The sequence below is a fragment of the Halichoeres trimaculatus genome, unplaced genomic scaffold, assembly GCF_033239565.1.
Source record: "Halichoeres trimaculatus isolate MK-OKI-2021-1 unplaced genomic scaffold, fHalTri1.1 fHalTri1_scaffold_10, whole genome shotgun sequence".
NCBI lineage: Eukaryota > Metazoa > Chordata > Actinopteri > Labriformes > Labridae > Halichoeres > Halichoeres trimaculatus.
In genome coordinates, this window is record NW_027437187.1 from 17,712,426 (window position 1) to 17,730,489 (window position 18,064).

The following is an 18,064-nucleotide window of genomic DNA, read 5'->3' on the forward strand; positions in this document are numbered from 1 at the left end:
AACACAAGCAGCCATTACTCAAGGCAAGAAAATCTTATGTTGAGCAAGTCCCCCTTTAACTGTAGTTGCCACTACTTGCTGAGGTTTAACACCACGGTAAATGTGCATCAGGTCCTTCTCAGACAACATGAATAAACCAAGGAGAGTTAACAGTTAAACATGTTTTATTTTGCACTTCAGATCATGTTAAAATTACTTAAACTCTGAAAGTTATTAGTCTTATTTTGCACTTTGAATATTCTCTTTTTAATATTTATTTTAAAAAGACTCAGAGAGAGTTGTTTATGTTTTATTTTTGTCTTAATAGCGGTGCAACTGTGCTGTTTTTGATCAAAATGATCTGTCACTGTTTAATCAAATTTAATTAAATTTTATGTATCAAAAGTACATGTAGTATCTGAACCCGATATGGGTGAGTACTTAGGGAGTACTCGTACTGTTTTTGGTCTGAAAAAAAGTGGTATTCAACATCCCTGCAAATAAGTGACAGAACCTTCCATAAACCCTGAATAGAGTAGAAGTGAATTGAATTCAATAGAAACAAAAGTAGTAGTGTCAGTGTTGTCAAAACAGTGACAACACTGACACTACTTGCCCTTGCATGTGCCCCCTGATGGCCCCCAAACTTAAAGACCGATCGATGCTGAGCAATAATTCACTGGGGTTGTCAAGACGGAGGTCCAATGTTTAGCTATAGCAACCAGGAACCATCCCCCTTCCATGCTAGGTCCCTCTGTTAGCATCACACGGATGTCAGGAAGAAGAGAGAGGGAGAAAATACAGAGAAACACATTTTGATTTTTGTGTATGCATCTATCTTTCCAAAAATAAAAGAGATGAACAGATTTCAGACTATAAGTCCAAAAGTGATACGAGAGACATCCAACAGTCTAATGACTCCAAGGTCCACAGAGACCAGAGACATTGGCAGCAACAAGAAAAAAGACTTTTATCAGTCTGTGCTAATAACCTTATTTTCAATACTGTGAACACAAATTTTACAACACTATAAGCAAAACCCGCTCTCCCCATGCATGCAGAACTTTAAGCTATATTAAGTGTAATATTAAAAATCCTGGACAGAGTACAGAGGGAAACACATTTTATATTCTGGAATATTCACTGATTTATTTCCTATATTCAATGCCTGTTGTTGTTTCTAGCAGCTGTTGTCATGTGACTATGACACAGGAAGTGAGGTATACTGGATCAGATGTTTTTGCTCTTCTTAATAAATGAGTGGGAGAAATGAATGTGTAGCTATGTAGCAGTAACAGAGAAGACAATAAATAGCAACTTTAGCCACTGTGATGTCACAGTTTCTAACTAAATCAACAAAATAAACTTTTGCGTTATTTACATTTTCAATCATAAACAATGCAAAAAAAAGAAATAATGGGAAACATGCTGACATGTATTTTTGAGGATGAAATTCATGGTAAGGGAGTAATAAGCGCCATAATAGATTTTAATAAACAAACTATCTGATGAGGCCTGATTAATGCTTTATTCTTTCCAGGGTCTCTTATAATGAGGAACTTTTAATCCTCATATACCCTGAATGAGATTTTACCCTGGCTAATAAAGGCAAGGAAAAACAGCACAATAATAATAACACTTCATTTAGATCTGGGGTGAGGTTACTAATCAGCAGATCATAAATTAACATAACTGTTTTGATGATCTATTTCCCACTTTATTCCTGTTTGGGAAGATAATCCCATTGCTAATTCTTTTTAGTTTCCAGATATCTCCTCTGGGACTTGATAATCATTCACCACGACTATTACTCACCCGCCCACGGTGTTATTATTTCTGACAAGTACTTGGATTCCTGCTTACTAGCCTGAAGGTCACTTCATGGGTCACATATCCAATTTTTAGGGTAGGATTTTATAGGAGCATTGCACAAAGCTGTTACTCAGCATCAGCCTGAAATGTCAATGGGACTTTGTTAGTACTTCTTATTTATATTCTTTTCAAAGCATCTCTTATCGACTGGTACGTAAGAGTGTGATAATTTTTTTCCACTCCCTCTGCTTGCAGTCAGGGCCAGAGCTGCAGATCTTCTCATCAACCCACTAGACCCACAAAATGCTGAGTCAATTCGAGTCAAAATCGCTGACCTTGGAAATGCCTGTTGGGTGGTAAGACACAGTAACGTACATATGAGCTACACTGAAGCTTTTTAATGCACTATGTTGAAATATTTAAGATTAAGAATAAAAAAATATTTAGTTTAAAAGCCACGTGATTAGTTTACAAGAAGATTGGAAATTTATATCAGCGCGTGAAAACAGCCCACTGTTACATTTATCAGTAACACTACAATGTGAATAACTGTAACAAACTGTCTTTACTTTCTAAAACAAGGTATCTGAAGCTTTCCCTCCTTTCTCCTCTTACAGCACAAGCACTTTACAGAAGACATTCAGACAAGACAGTACCGTTCGATTGAAGTCCTGATAGGAGCTGGTTACAGCACCCCTGCAGACATCTGGAGTACTGCCTGCATGGTGAAGAGAGCCCGGGCACACTTAGATATGCAGTACATTCATGTATACAGCGCCTCCTTTTTCATGATGCACTCAGTATGGACTCAAGTAAAGAACTGTGTTTGATCTCTTTTAGGCCTTTGAGCTGGCAACTGGAGATTACTTGTTTGAACCTCATTCTGGAGAAGACTATTCCCGTGATGAGGGTAAGTGTTCAAATCTCTGTGACGCACACAGATGTATAATTTCCAAGAATAGAAATGCAGAGAGTTTGTCAGTTTTGAGTATTCCAGCAGGCATTCACAGCTGAATATTGTGGACTTTAGGCTTTACAAGAAAAGTTCATTTCAAACCTAAATTCAGAAGCAAAGTGTCGTCAGTATTTATGAACTGTTCAATTTGATGCTTAATATTTAATGTTTGTGCATGATTAAGGCTCTATCTGTTCCACACAGTTTCTCCATTTTTGAGATGCATAACAAGTTGTGTTCACTGATCCATTGATAAATTCCTGAATCCTCAACAACACAAAGTGTGGTTAGAAAAATATTTACCTCGGACTCTGACACAAAGTTCTAAATTCACCAAGAATCAGAAGATTTCATGACATGAATTTCTTTTACCTACAGAGCCTCTCTGGTGACATTTGTGCGAAAGTAAATCGACTTGTGACTACAAAACAATTATTTGCATTAAGTCTCACTTGTCCCCACATTCAGTTGTAGCTTTGGTTGCTTTCAAAATGTAAAAACCTAAGCGTTGTCCACCACATTTATGATCGCTGTATATCTAGAACAGGAATACATGATGGGATTTGGCCTGTTTACTTCTGAAACCTATAACTGGTTACTGAAATACATCCTGCAACTCCAGCTTTCACCCCTGTTGCACACACAAACATAAAGGAAAAGCAACTGAAAGCGTGATTTAGCATAATTCTCCAAAATATCACTAATGTCAATCAGAAATATTTAAGGGGGTGTTATCTTTACTACATTTTGACCATCAGTTTAGATTAACAATGTTGGATGTGTGCAAATTTTCAAATCGCTGCATACTCATATGATGTAGATTGATGTTTTTTAAAAGCTCTCGATGGTCAGGTCTTAAAATTGCAACAGATTTTTGTGAGATCTTCATGAGACATGCTAAACTGAAGAGGTCATCAAACATGGATCTCATAACTAGTTCATGACACGATTCCCCTTTTTTAATACAATGGTTCTCTCTACATAAACTAGTAGTATGCAGCTGGACAAATGTCATTGTAGAGGCTCTGTGTTTACCTGTAAAAACAGTGTATAACCTTCATCAAACCACTAGGATCTGTGAACTGATATGTTGTTAAGGAGCAAATAGTGTAATGTGTCATGGATAAATACTCTGGCAGTTAAAGTGCTAATGACTGTACATTTGTAAGTTACTCAGAGTTTTATGTGAAATTATCTTTATAACCGATCCTGAGAGTTACAATTGCCAGTGTTATAAAATCCTGAAGCATCCCATGCCTGGATTGTACCAGGGAGTCTTGTTCGATTTACTGTGATGGAAAAAAACTCACTCTTTGTTTAGCTTTATTCCTTGGCACCAGTGTTTAATTTCATTAATCAAAGAATAGGGAAAAAAATACAAAAACACAACTTATTATGTTAAAATCTGTGGTTGTGACTGTTTGCTCCAAAGCTGCATCTTAACAATGGATAAAAACTGTATTGGAACAATATCACTGAAAACGAAGCTGAAGTGGGTTTAGTTTTAAGTACAGCCATCCCTCTTTCCTAAATCCCCCTTTCCACTGTCGACTGTGAATCCTGTCCTTTAATTCTGCTGCTATGCCTCCACTCATCTTCACCTTCACCTCAAAACTTAGAGATGCACAGAAATCCCACATTTCTGGACTCATTTTTTTGACTTTAAATATGCTTTATACAAAACGATAAATGACACTAACTTTGAGGCAACCGTGGTCCTGTGGGTTATTAGCACACCCATATTTGGATGTATCAGTAAATTAAAGGAGTCCTTAAAATGCATGAAAATTCACCTAACCCATATGCCTTACATCATTAATCCAGTTTAAACCTGACACCCCCATCCTCACCTCAGCTCCTGATTTCTTTGTCTCCTCTGATCTTTGATCATGGCTCCTCAATCTGTTATTTTCCTGACTGTACGTGTGACACACACTTAACCTCACTTTGCATGTGTTGCACCAGCAAAAAGCTCCTATCAGAGATGTCATTAAACAGGGAGACACCTTTGAACTCCTGACGTACAGGTCTAATTGAAAATAAAGTTTGAGGATCTGGGTCAGTGATTTCCATGTTTGAATGCACGTCATTTTTACTCTACAGCTGATCATTTTCATTCCATCACCTCTGCTGTGGAGGCACAGCTCACTAACAGGTTTTTCTCCTTTACTCTCTGTGACTGTCTCTTTTTTCCTCCCTCCCTCCTTCTCTCTTTCTTCCTCCTTTTGCCCCCCTTCTATCCCGCCATCACTTCCTTTTTCTTTTGTCTTTCGCACAACCAAAAATCTTTTTTTATCTTCCTCCTCATCCTTTTCCATACCATTTCTCTCTTTTGTACTTTTTCTTTCCCCCCATTTCTTGGTCTTACTTTTTCCTATCCCTCCTTCTCCTCCTCCTCCTACTCTGTCCGTCCCTCTCTCCTTCATAGACCACATAGCCCACATCATAGAGCTGCTGGGCTGTATTCCGAGGCACTTTGCACTCTCTGGAAAATATTCCCGGGAGTTCTTCAACAGAAGAGGTAGCGCTGGACAGAGTGCTGGAAGGACTGAGACACACTGACGTCTAAAGTGGTCGCAAATAAACACTAGGAGAGCTAGGACACCATATTGGATTAAAATTGACACTATTTTTGGATTTATAAGTTGGAACAGTGACTAAGAGCTGAGGTCAACTGTCTGAAAAAATGCACAACTTAAGAAATTTCGGAAAGTGTGTCCATGCAGTCTACTGGACCAGCAGTGTGTGTCAGTCCTTATCAGCCAATGGTGTTGACGTGTGTGTGCATGCTGTAATGCTGAACCGTACCTGTCCCCTCTGTGATGTATGTGGTGGTGGGCAGACCACATCGCTCTGATCATGGAGCTCCTTGGGAAGGTCCCACGCAAAGTGTTCGCTGCCGGGAAGTACAGCCGAGAGTTTTTCTCCAAGAAAGGTAAACAACACCATCAGTAGAGGTTAGTTAGGTGGAGGGTAGTCTCACTGTAGGGTAGCAGTAGCTTTAATACTCTCAATTTAGTCCCTTTATAGAGTTCAGGCTAACTGCAGATCAGGATGCGTTATTAGATAGATTGACTATGTTTTCTCTAGAGTTCTCAGTTCTTAAGCATTATTAGAACTAAAAACGACATGGGAAGGAAAATGTGTACACATTACAAGAACAGAAGAGTATCAGGGAGAAAGTTTAGACAAAATGACACAAGTCAAGAAGAGTCAGTATAACAGGCCCTTCAGTTTAAAATGTAATTGTTTAAAAGCTACAGGTCATTTTTAGAGCACAATTAACAAAAGCAAGAATTAATCATAATCATATTTATTTTATAAAGATAAAAAAAGACACACAAAGCAAACATGATAAAACATTATCAGGCACAATTATCAAAAATAGGGATGCATCGATCCAACTTCTTAACTCCCCGTACCCGTATGAATACCTGGGCTTTGGTATCGCCGACTCAGACTGATATTAATTATGCATCCTCTAATCTTCAATATGAGGACGAGACTGAGAATTATGTTTCCAACTTTGCCTGTTTCTAACTTAGTAAACAAAAAGGAATAAAACTATATATTGTATATATTATTGTTATTACTTTATGGGATTTTAAATGTGAAAATGTGTGGTGAGTAAATCTCCAACACTAGAGAGAATTACAGTTTAACAGTAAAATCTCAGCGGTGGATAAGACACATTGCAAGTTGCTGTCTAAGTTGTGCTTATTTTCCTTCATGCTGTTTTAACTCTGCCTTTTAGATGTGTGTCTTACTGTCTGAGCCTGTATCACACTGATACCAATTATCACATGTGTCCATCTCTAATTAAAAACCAAGTAATTTAATACAGGATAGAATAACTGAACATAAATAAATTGCCAGGTTTGTGTGAAGTTTTTCTTGTATGGAAAGAAGTGTGACAAACTTTGGCTTTGCATAAAGTTTGTGATGCATTATTCACAAAAGCATCCCCACTGTAATATTTAGTTTGTAATGTGAGGCACCACCTCAAACTTATTGAGCCCAAAAAAAACGATATAGGATTATTATAAGTTTTTGCTTCAGTGAGCTGTTATCACTGTGAGACATTATCATAGGTCTGCATAACAGGTTCAGGTTCAGGTTCAGGTTCAGGTTACTTTATTTGTACCCGTAGGTAGATTTGTTTTGCAGTATGTGAGATCAACATCACACAATTATAAAACACCAAAGACAAGATAAGAACAAATTAAAAAAAAAAAAAAAAAGTAAACATTGAACATAAAACATTTAGTATTATTATTAACGGTAACATTCCTGCTAACTATAAAAAAATACTTAGGCATTTCGAGAGTAAAGATTTTAAACACACTTAAATGTGGAAAAAATGTATGGGAGTTTCATTTGGATAGTATTTCAGTCAGGGTATTGAAGATGATAACAGGTACTTGAGATAGACCGATATGGATTTTTTGGGGCTGATACCAATACTGATTATTAGCAGGCAAGGAGGCCGATAACCAATATTTGAAGCCGAAATTCATTTACAGTCAAATTGAAAATATCGGCATAACAAATTTGAACAATACAAACTCCAACACTTAACTGCAATCAAATGCCTTCAAGCATATGTTTATTAAACAGCTCCCAGGCTTAGCAGCATGCTTTGTAAAGTTAAATGAAAACTTAAAAAATAAATAGCTAAAGTTTTCTACTCTAAGTAAAGTTTCCCAAAATTTCTATGCAACTGCAATAAAACTGGACAGAATTAAGTTTGTGCTGCCTTTTATTGGCATGTAATGCAGTTGCATTAATTTTTTGTTTGGTTTTACATGACTGATTTGAAATGACCATCCAGGGCTTCCATAGTGTAGACAGGGAGAAACTCTGTGCGGAGAAGCATCAGAGCCAAAACAACACCGTTTTGAATAGGTTTCTTATCGGCCGTCAGATTTAAAAAAAAAAGGCTGATGCTGATATACCTCAAAATGCCAAATATCGGCCCCAATAATCGGCCCCGATAATCAGTCTATCCCTGACAGGTACTGGTATTTTTCAGGGCGCATACAACCCAGCATCACTGTGTTGTCACATCATCTCTCTAACCAGTTACAGCAAGTCTTTAAAAACCACAAGAAAAGCAAAGAAGAGAAAAATGTAGTGGTAGTCCTCATCTGAGTGAAGTAGAACAGCAAGTCTTCCCCCCGCTGATTCTCAGGTCTTAAGCATGTCGTACCTCACTGTCTCTGCTCTTCTCTGAGCCTGGTAAGTGTATGGATCTGTGATTGGTACGGCTGATAACCCTTGCACTCTCACATTTATTCTCTTTTTTCTTCCTCCTGATCTGCCTCCCTTTCAGCTCATATATTCTTCATTATGTGTCATGAGACCTGAATATTCTGCCTTTGATGTTGTCTCTATCTGAAGTTGGAGCCTGCACTTGATGTCTCAATGTTCTCCCTTTTATCTCTGGGCGCTCTGTTAATCTGCTCTGACTTTCTCGCTCTGTCTCTCCGTGCTCCTCCTGTCTGCTGTGCTGCCCTCGGCCGTGTGTTGCAATCTAGCGGCCTCGTTACCTCGTTTCCTTGACGCACACTGATCTGATTTCAGTGAAACTTCTGAGAAAAGTAGATACACTCATTAAAGACTTCAAGACTTGTTTCAAGTCTCAAGAATTGTGAATAAAAAGCATTTGTTGCAAGCTCCAATGCTAAAAATATAACAACTGTAGAAATCTTGTTTCCCCTTCTCCTGTATCTCCCAATCAGGGTATTGAGAGGAGAGGTTAGCATGGCAACCATGGCTGGAGCTGAACTCTCATCAATCATTCTGTCATATTTTCCTCCTTCCTGTCAGTCTTGTGCCCCCAGCCGATCACTCTCTTCCTCTCTTAAATAATGAGCACCTTCCTCTCCTCATCTACTTCTATTAAATCCCCACTTTCTGCCTCTTTCATCCTGCTGCATGTTCTTCTCGGTTTCAGTCGAGACTACAGGTGTTGCCCGCTCACATTGTAGCAGCTAATAAGCTCCAGTTTGTTTTCAGAGATCTAACTAATTAGTGAAATTAGCTGCTGTAGTGTTTGGCTGGAGCCCCGTAAAATAACGGCTTGTTACAGAGTCACTTCACCCAAATAACCTTTGGAAAATCATTCTGAACTATAGGAGAACCAAGCCATGCAGACTAAAAAGAGTAAACATAGAAATAATATTTAAAAGTCAACAGCATCATCTTTTTGAGAGGTTCCTATTGTAGCTTGGGGTGCTGCCAATAATAGCACCAAATTGTTGTCTAAGAAAATAAAATGTTGGTGTTGGATTGTCTTTCATAGACTGTTTTTTTTTTTAATCATCATCAGCACCCAAGACCTCAGTTTCAGAGTGCTACTTAGCGGCACCTGTTGCTGCTAAGTAGCTCTCCGAAATGAGAGTTGTACCACAAAACATCAGCATCACTTGGTAGAAGTTTTTTAGTCTATTTAAATAGCTCTGCTTCATATTTGGTTTTATTCAGGGAATCTGCGAAGAAAAAGTCAAACAATTGATAGAAACAGCGTCAGCACATTAAAAAAACAAAAACAAAAACAAAACAACAACTTGTTAAGATACCAACCTTAGAGGAAATCTAAAGCTTCTATGAGGAACTTTGTCAAACTTTGTGTCAGTACAGACATAAACCCACAGCAGTGCCTCCTAGTTTAGCAGATTTTGTTCTGTACATGAAAAAAAAGTTCTTTTACAAAAATCTTATTCTGCTTTTCCTAAAAAAAAAAATAGTCTCACTGGGAGTCTTTGTACTGTAAAATGTGCAGACTGAGTGCTGTGCCGTAAATCATTTGTCTCACAGCTGCCTTATGGCAGTAGTTTTAGATTAAAAATAACTATTATTGTTTTTTTCTGCTCTGCTGCTGTAGGTCATATGGAAGCATCTGTAATTTCACTCTGTGTAATAAGCAGCTAAAACTTCTAAACTTCTAAAGACTAGAATTAAGAAGAAATACTTCCAGCACCCTGTGGTGATGAATGTGTAGTTTTTAGTCTGTTAATGATGCACAACCTTCATTAGCAATGGCACAAGGCTCTCCCTTACATAAAAGTGTCCATCTGTAAACCTGGCCCTGATATTGTTTGATACTCAGTCAGAGTGAAAACAAAAATTTGAGGCGTCTCTCACCTCCACTCTGGACCATCTGGGCTCTTCATAACGAACGTTTTGTTTTCTCTGCAGAGGCTGCTGTCAAAAGGGAGAAAAGAATTAGTCTGTGTGTGTGTGTGTGTGTGTGTGTGTGTGTGTGTGTGTGTGTGTGTGTGTGTGTGTGTGTGTGTGTGTGTGTGTGTGTGTGTGTGTGTGTGAGTGTGTGTGTGAACAATGCTGACAGAGTGTTTTGTGTCTGAGTAACAGTGATGATGCTACGTCTCAAAAAGATGTTGCTGTTTCAATGCTTTTTTCACCATACAGTTCATTTTTAGTCAGACATGAAGGCAAAAACCTCAAATGTGTTAAGCAAAAGTAAAGCCACAATGTCTGCATGGCTGGGGCATTATTTCAGCAAAATGATACGCTGCATTTTCATACATTTTCTTGAAACAAACTTTGAGACATGACCAAAATCAGAGACCAAATGAAGCCTCTCATTACTTTCCTGTTTTCTCTCTGATGCTGTGAATCTTATCAGAAATAAAACATACATTTCTAGAACTCATAAATCTCCTTTAGCAGCTTTTTACATCAAACTGGAGAAAAAAAAATAATTTCCTGGTGGCTATTTCCATCAGAACATGGCTCTTTGAATCTTATTTTTTTCTTGATCATATTTCTGAATAATGATAGAGTTCCATAACACAAATCCAGCCCTAGGATAGTACAGTATGTTGGACTAAATCTTGCTGTACTTTTTGGTCATTTCTTGGAATTTGTTTGGATAGAGGGGAAACTGATCATCACCATTTTGGACCTTTGAATTCAAACATTATTTGGGTGAACTATTCCTTTAAATTCTTCACCTACCCTCAGGCTCATGTGGTATTTTTGACTCCTCTTCTTCTCGCCCCCTGCAGGTGAGTTGCGGCACATCACCAAGCTGAAGCCCTGGTCCTTGTTTGACGTCCTGGTAGAGAAGTACGGCTGGTCGCACGAAGATGCCGGACACTTCACCCACTTCCTCCTGCCCATGCTGGAGATGGTGCCTGAAAAGAGGGCCTCTGCCAGTGAATGCCTCAACCACCCCTGGATCAACTCGTAGCCACAAACGCTAATCAGACACCCTCCTCCTCTCCCTCATCCTACCAACAGTTAGCCCAAACTTCGCCCTCTGGTGGTAGCTCCAGGACCAACAGCATGGAGAGAGGGTAGACAAACGTATTCTCTCTACCCTGTCTCACACCTTCATTACATGCTTATCTAAGTAGACTCACATCAACAGAAGCCCCTCATCTTCCCCTAAAGGAATGTAAAGACAAGCTTTTGGAGATGCTGACATAGTAGCTGTGTCTGCCAAAAGAATCGGTTTATTCAAAGATGGATGCTGATAGAGATGGGCTTTCTTCTTCTCTCCTGTCATCAAGATGTCAGCCAACCTCTTCTGTCATATCGCTCCCCTCCTTAATTCATCCTTTGAACCTGTTTGGATCCAGTCACGGGCCACCGTCCACTGTGGATCTTTTCAGTGAGGAGAAAGAAGAGTCAATAACGAGCCAAGAGCTCCATCTGCCATGACCTTTACATAGCCAGGGCCTTATAGACAGACAAGAGTGTTTGTTTTTGTGGGTGACAATGAGCACATGTGCCTGTGCTCCAGATCTGCCTACAGAGGATCTTCTCCTTTCTTTCCAGACCATGTACCGTTTCTTCCCTCCCTTACTCTGCTCCGGAAGAAGCACCCACATGGGACTACAAGTTTACACCCTTATTTCCCCCAAGAATCCAACACTCTTCCCCTTTAGGTCACCCATCCCTACCTTTCCCAAATGAGCTGCATGCTCCTGCCAGGGGGCCAACAGAGAGAGCTGGAGGTCAGCCAGTCCTCCAGGGGGCACCACATTGACAGTTACTACTCTGACAGAGACAGTGCAGGATGAGCAAAAAAAACAAATATACAATCAATAAAACCCAGAGGAGGAGTGCTTGGTCTTTAAAGACTATTTTTAAAATGCATGGAGGGACTGATGGATCAGCATGAGCGGATATAACAAATGGACAATGGATGCGTTATTTTATTTGTACATTTCGCTGGTTTCTTTCCTGTTTCATCACCTCTCTTGGACCTTGTGTTAGAAAGAATTATGTTAGGATATTTTGGTGCCCCATGTGAGGACGTTTCAACCCCTTCCTCTTCTTCTTCAGCTTTTGACATTCCTAAATCTTGGTCCATCATTCCTGACTTCTAATCCCAAGAGCAATTCAGTTGAGTCCTGCTGTGTCACGTTTACCTGATCTAGTTGGTACTATTCCCCTTTGTTTTCCCTATGGAGGACCCCTTTGATCCCTGAGCTTCTCCAGACAGGGGGATGGTCACACGGAGGTTGCACTCATCTTTGTAGATGTCCTTCAGGGATTTGAAATCTTTGTACATAGAACTGAGATCTTGCAATGCAGATAAGCGACCGTGGACAAAGTTTCAACACACAAGCATCATTCCAAAAATCAGAGGCTGCTGTTGGCATAACGTGACTTCCTCTGATTCAGCTGTCATAGCTCTGGCCTTGGAGGAATCTTCAGACTGAACTGTGCCACCTGGTGGCTGACGAGAGTACCGCATTGCCACACACTGCTGCTGCTCTCCGTGCCAACGCTCCAAGCCGCTCCACTAGATCTGTCCACTTAATCTCTATTTCTGTCTCACACAGACACACAAACACAGACACACACGAAAATGCGCATCATCACAATTAGTCCAGTTGCCTATTTTTCGCAATAAATGAAAAAAGATGAATATAAGTAAATGGTGAAATATTTTTAAAAACTATTTAATTCATTAAAAAAAGAGGAAAAAAGAAAACAACTTCTCTCTGGTTGTTGTGACCGTGACAGAATCTCGTCTTCTACTGAGGTGATTGTGTTTGTCTAATAGAGATGTTTTTATTTCTTTTGTCATTATTATTATAATTAATTATTCTTATTATTGAGAGATTTTTTACACAGTTGTCACTTCTCCCCTCCCTCCTTACTTGAATAGTGCTGCTCTGTCTGGGCCCTAGATGGTGATTAAAAAAAATAATCAACAGTTTTGCAATAAAGGGTATGTGATGAGTTTTTTTTGCACCAAAACCTCCTGATCTCACTCTTTCAGCCATGCTGACTGTTCTTCCTGACGACATTGACAGAACTGCGTCTCTTGTCTGTGTTTTTCATTGACAGATTTAATAAAATTGTAAATTAATGGATCCTTTCCCCTTTGATGTAGTGAATTTTCTGCTCAAACTCATGAAAAAGCCAGCCAGCATAGATTAATTTCTCCATTTATTCAAATGTTAAAATCATAAAAGTGTTCTCACTCAGGTGTTGACAGTTTAAAAGAAAAGGTCAGTTGTGAGTTAGATCATCCAAAGGCTTCACATTGTTGATGTAGCGTAAGAACTTGTGTTACAGTACATAGTGATTCACACACTTCAGCAAACATGGTCCGTTAGACAACATTATCTTAGATGCAATAAGAAAAGTGAGCGATAGAACACATCCTGAGATCTATATTAGTCATTAAAAAGTAAATATGCTTTTTGAGTATCCATTTGGGATTTTGGCAGGTTTTTCTTATAGATCTTAAATCACTACAAATGCTCTCTGATGTCGTGTGTGTGTGTCTGCCAACATGTCTGATTCCATTAGCACTCAATAAACAAGTGGTGCCTCTTTTAAAGAATGATTACTCTCTCTGAGTTGAGTTTGGTGAGTGAACTGTTTGTGCTACAACCAGACAGAGAGATAAAAGTCAAGATGCTGCTGGGCACAGTGGAATTACCAAGAATGTAAAACTGAGAGGTAAGTGAGGCATCTACACTGATGTAATGAGGTGATGGGGTAAGAATCTTCTACATAAAGCTAAATCTTCCACTGTAAACTTCTACACAACTTTTATCATGGCATTAGAGGATGTATTTTATTGATGGATCTGCAGGACACATATGTATGTCTGATCTGTAGACAGTACAGAGTATTCTTATGTACAGTTGAAGACACCTGTCTATGTGATTTTCTGTATTCAGGCTGTGTGTGATTGTCAGAGCAGTGAGGCACAGTTCTTTAGCAGCAGCGGTTTAGCCAAATCCAGGATGTCCAAGTTTGGATCCAGGGACCTGCCAAGACCCTCCAGCACCATGATGGCAAAAACAATGGATGCAAAATTACTCTCCAGCTTCACCTACAATAACAAGCAACAACAACATGGGTAAGTTGTGGTTGCACAGAGCTTCTTTTAATTATGATCAGTTCATTAGCATTCCAGACTTAAAATCAAGACTGAGATAAGCGCTGCTTGGGAGGTACGTGTATTATAAATCTTCAATGCTCAATTCCATTCAAAGCAGAGTGCATCCTTTGAATGGCTGAGTAAAGTCACCTCAGCCTAGTTATACCTCAGATTTTTAGATGTACCCCAATTTCTAAGTAGAGATTACTCACAAAATAACTGTTTAACATATGAAAATCACAGTAGAAAGTGTTTTAGACATAATTACAACAAAAATGAATATTCCACTTTTACTACAACTTTTTCAAAGCAACATCCGTGTTTCTCTACCTTGTGTTTGATGAGAAGACCAAAAACTCTGGAGAGCAGGTCACCCACTTGGATCTATAAATGCAAAAACAGAAAATCACAGCATTAATAATTGCATGATTACCTTGAATTAATCAACCCTTTGAGCAGTCATTAAAGTTGCTTCAATAATCCTGCTGTTCGATTGTTGCGCTGTAGAATTGCCATTTCTAAGGTAAACCTAAAAGTGGTGCACAAGTAATTTGGTTCATTGTTCTGTCTGTAAGGTTTCTTATCTTATAGAATCTGACATATCTATCTCAAGCCGTACCTTTCCCAGTGACAGAGGGTTACTTAGAGCGTGATCCACCAGCTTGGCCATCTCCCTCTTAAACTGTGGAACGTCTTTGCAGTCGTTAGCCCGAGCATGATTCAGGATCAACTCTGCAACACGTTCACCCTGAGCAAGGAAATCAAATCCAGAGGAAACTAAGACTGGGTGTGCTTTAACAAGTGGAAAACTAGTTATGACTTTCTTTCATTGTACTTGGGTTTCTAAAGGGTTTTCTTGTTGTCATTTATAATTGTAAAACACTTTAAAAAGGTTCAATAACACAAAATACAATCTCATTTAGAGTGTCTTGACCAAGACCAGGTGACACATCTCTAACAACACAAACCTTCAGATAAAGGCCATGTCCAGACGTAGCCGGGTATTTTCAAAAACGAGTATCCCTTCCCTTGTGTTTTTAAAACAATACTTTCGTCCACACACAGCGGGTAAATCTGCCAGTAAGTGTGGCTCGAAGCATGCCAAACTCATAATGGGTACCACTTTTCCTGATGTAAAACCCATGCCAGCCAATCAGAATGAGCCCCTGTCTTCAGTTGTAAAATCTGTTTACTGGCGTTCACACGAAACCATGAAACCCTAGTTTTCCAAAATCTTCACTTTGGCTGGAGTTTTCAGAAAACATTGTTTGTGGTTTCGTGTGGATGACAGGTGTAAACACATAAAAATATATGCAGTTTCCTAGATACCCAGCTACCTGTGGACATAGGCTAAGTTAACGTTAAGTACTTCAGACAGTGGATTTGGTGCCCCTCCCCTCCTCACCTGTCGTAGAACCACAGCTGTGAAGACTGCCTTGAAGTTTGCAAGATCGTGGTCACTGAGCTGAGCTACGATACCAGCATCCAGCAGCACCAACTGGAGAGGATACGGCTCTGGTCTGATGCTGACCACCACTGTGTCCCACAAATCCGTGAGGGTGGTCTTACCATGGGCCTCCCCTGCTGTGCCTATACTGTCACCGGAGCCAGGAAGAGGTCCCACATGCTGGACTAGGATGTTCCCAGGATGGAGATCACCATGGACAAAGTTATCAATAAAAACCTTTAGGAAGGACAGAGACAATGTCAGAACAGAAAAGATCAAATGAACAGTATCGCCTGAAGCATAACTATTCACTGTCACAACTCACTGACATACATCCATTCAAATGAGTAATAAACAAAAAAGAGTGTCTCACCATCTTCAGCATGGTGTCTACTCCCATCCTTGCAATCCTCTGCTTCACCTCCTGAGGAATCTCAGAGCCCAGGTAGTTGGATATCGGCTCACTCTCCTGAACAGAAAATGTTCATAAAACAAGAAAACAAATCAGCCTCATTATGGAGAACCAAATTCACTTATGCTTAGAAATCAGACAGAGGTGGTGTCTCTTTCATGAGATGAAAATTGTATGGTTGTGTCATGCTATCAAAACATCAGTGTCCCCACCTGATTTCTCTGTAATTACCTCAAATGTTTCCACTAAGATGGTCCTGGTGACAAATGGTCGTAATGGAGTTGGGAATTTGACATAAGTCACATCACGAAAGTTCTCCCTGAAACGCTCAATATTCTTTGCCTCGAAACGTAGATCAATCTGAAATGAAAGTAAAGTGGGATCACTGAAAAGACAGGACTTTTCAAGCCCTGTGTTCCAGCTGTAAAGGTGAGTCACAAAAAGATAAATGTGGACATTTATAAGAGCTGAGCATTCCTACCTGTTTGGTCATGAGTTTCTCAAACTCATCTACTATCTCACACAAGCTGAGCCACTTGAGTCCAGGCAGGCATTGCAGGAGCCAGCTGCCTGCTTTCATCAAGAGTAAGTCAATTTCCACCTGTCTCCTGACCCCTGGATGCACCACCTGCATACACCAGAAACAGTTATTCATATTTGATGACAGTTTTAAGATATGAGACACCAACCTTGTGTTTATTCCCACACACCTTAATAGCCACAGGTATCAGATGCTCTTTCTCTGCACTTCCCTCCTCATGCCACTTTTCTGGGTGACTTCTCTCTTCATAGCCCTCTTCCTCCTTGCTCCCACTCCAAAGCTGTCGCAGAGACCTCACCACTCCTTTCAGACCAGGGATCTCCCAGGCTTCCAGCAGGTCTTCTTTCTCCATCTGCTCAACCAGCGACTGGAAGGCTGGGTCCTCCACCTGGTCTGCCTTGGCCCAGCCTCTGTACACCTGCGCCACACATCCTGAACCCACAGGCTCTTTGCTTTCAAACACTAACACCCTCCTCCAGCCTTCCCCAAATGCCCTCCGGAGACACTGCTTGGTATGGGCCCAGGGATGAGGGTGCACCTTCACGTGGAGCTTGGAAAATCTTTCACAAAACTCTTGGGAGAAGATGTCTCGCCTGGTGCTGGCCCACTGTCCCAGCTTGATGAAAGTGGGACCAGATGTTTCAGTCACCCACAGCAGAGCATCTAACCAGTGGGAGGCCCAGCGAGCAGACACCAAAGTCAAGGGAGAAAGTAGAAGAAGTGGACCAAATTTAAGTAGCAGCACCAATGCACGCAGGCTAAGACGAAGGAAAAATATAACTTTGTGCACCTGGACTCTGGCTACAGACTTCCTTTCCGTGGATTGAGATGGAAGAACTGCTTCTTGGCATCTTGCTGCACTGCATGAAGCATTGACTGCTCCTAAACATAGCAATGTGACTTTTGGTACCTGGGTTAAAATCTGCCCCCTTTTATTCAAAAATCTCCTAGAGTTTTGGATGAGTGTGGTTCTGGTAAAGAAGCTTGCACTCTTGATAGTGTACCTCAGGTTAAGGACTACTCTTGCTCCAAAGGCCATCACTGTCATCATGAAAAAATGTCTGTTAGCTCAGTGTAGGAGCTGAAGTGGTCCATATGTGCTCTTCTTGTTCTGCAAAAGCAACGGTGAAGCGTGACTCCTCAAACTCAAACAAGTGTGGTCATCCACGAGATTTTGCAAGTTTAACCTTAGGAGAAAAAAAGGCAACCTGGGTTGATCCGACTTAAAAACATCCGCTACAAAAACATTTTCTGCTATGAAATCATGCCGTTACTTTACCATCAGTGTCAGTAATTGTTACTGTTGCTTTTGATCACTGGAATGCAGAATAAAAGTGTCTTCCCACTGACGAGACCTGAGGTATTTCATGGTTAAACTGAAGTTGCTCTACAAGGTACCATCCATTGGCATTGAAAACACTCCACGAAAACATTGGAATGACAACGGCTTGACTTCCTGGTATGACGTAACACGCATAGTCACGTGGAACAGAATTAAAGACGTATGCTCCTAAACTGGGGGACAAACAGTCGGTTAGTCG

The 18,064-nt window shown here is 40.1% G+C and overlaps 2 protein-coding genes across 7 annotated transcripts in view; one reads left to right on the plus strand and one right to left on the minus strand.

The window, feature by feature from the left end:
- Positions 1 to 13,107, plus strand: part of srpk2 (SRSF protein kinase 2) — an 84,440-nt gene extending 71,333 nt beyond the window's left edge. For 3 of the 5 annotated variants that reach the window (XM_074677579.1, XM_074677581.1, XM_074677582.1), the window contains 5 exons: positions 2,047 to 2,147; positions 2,409 to 2,516; positions 2,632 to 2,701; positions 5,175 to 5,267; positions 10,777 to 13,107. In XM_074677579.1, the coding sequence (XP_074533680.1) occupies positions 2,047 to 2,147; positions 2,409 to 2,516; positions 2,632 to 2,701; positions 5,175 to 5,267; positions 10,777 to 10,961 (557 nt within the window). In that variant the 3' untranslated portion in view covers positions 10,962 to 13,107. Of the gene's footprint in view, positions 1 to 2,046; positions 2,148 to 2,408; positions 2,517 to 2,631; positions 2,702 to 5,174; positions 5,268 to 5,588; positions 5,682 to 10,776 lie in introns of all 5 variants that reach the window. The other 2 variants (XM_074677583.1, XM_074677580.1) reach the window with 1 other exon arrangement.
- A 127-nt stretch (positions 13,108 to 13,234) lies between these two features.
- Positions 13,235 to 17,981, minus strand: adck2 (aarF domain containing kinase 2). Of its 2 annotated transcripts, none has more exons than XM_074677584.1 (9): positions 17,803 to 17,981; positions 16,693 to 17,710; positions 16,464 to 16,610; positions 16,214 to 16,342; positions 15,944 to 16,039; positions 15,529 to 15,807; positions 14,743 to 14,871; positions 14,454 to 14,507; positions 13,235 to 14,075 (listed from the first exon to the last, which is right to left on the minus strand). In XM_074677584.1, the coding sequence occupies exons 2-9, from the start codon at positions 17,572 to 17,574 to the stop codon at positions 13,935 to 13,937; spliced, it is 1,857 nt and encodes a 618-aa protein (XP_074533685.1). In that variant the 5' UTR covers positions 17,575 to 17,710; positions 17,803 to 17,981; the 3' UTR covers positions 13,235 to 13,934. The 2 variants fall into 2 exon arrangements, with proteins under 2 accessions (XP_074533685.1, XP_074533686.1); XM_074677585.1 differs by lacking the exon at positions 17,803 to 17,981 and having other exon boundaries at positions 16,693 to 17,186; positions 17,314 to 17,441.
- Between the last annotated feature and the right edge of the window lie 83 nt (positions 17,982 to 18,064).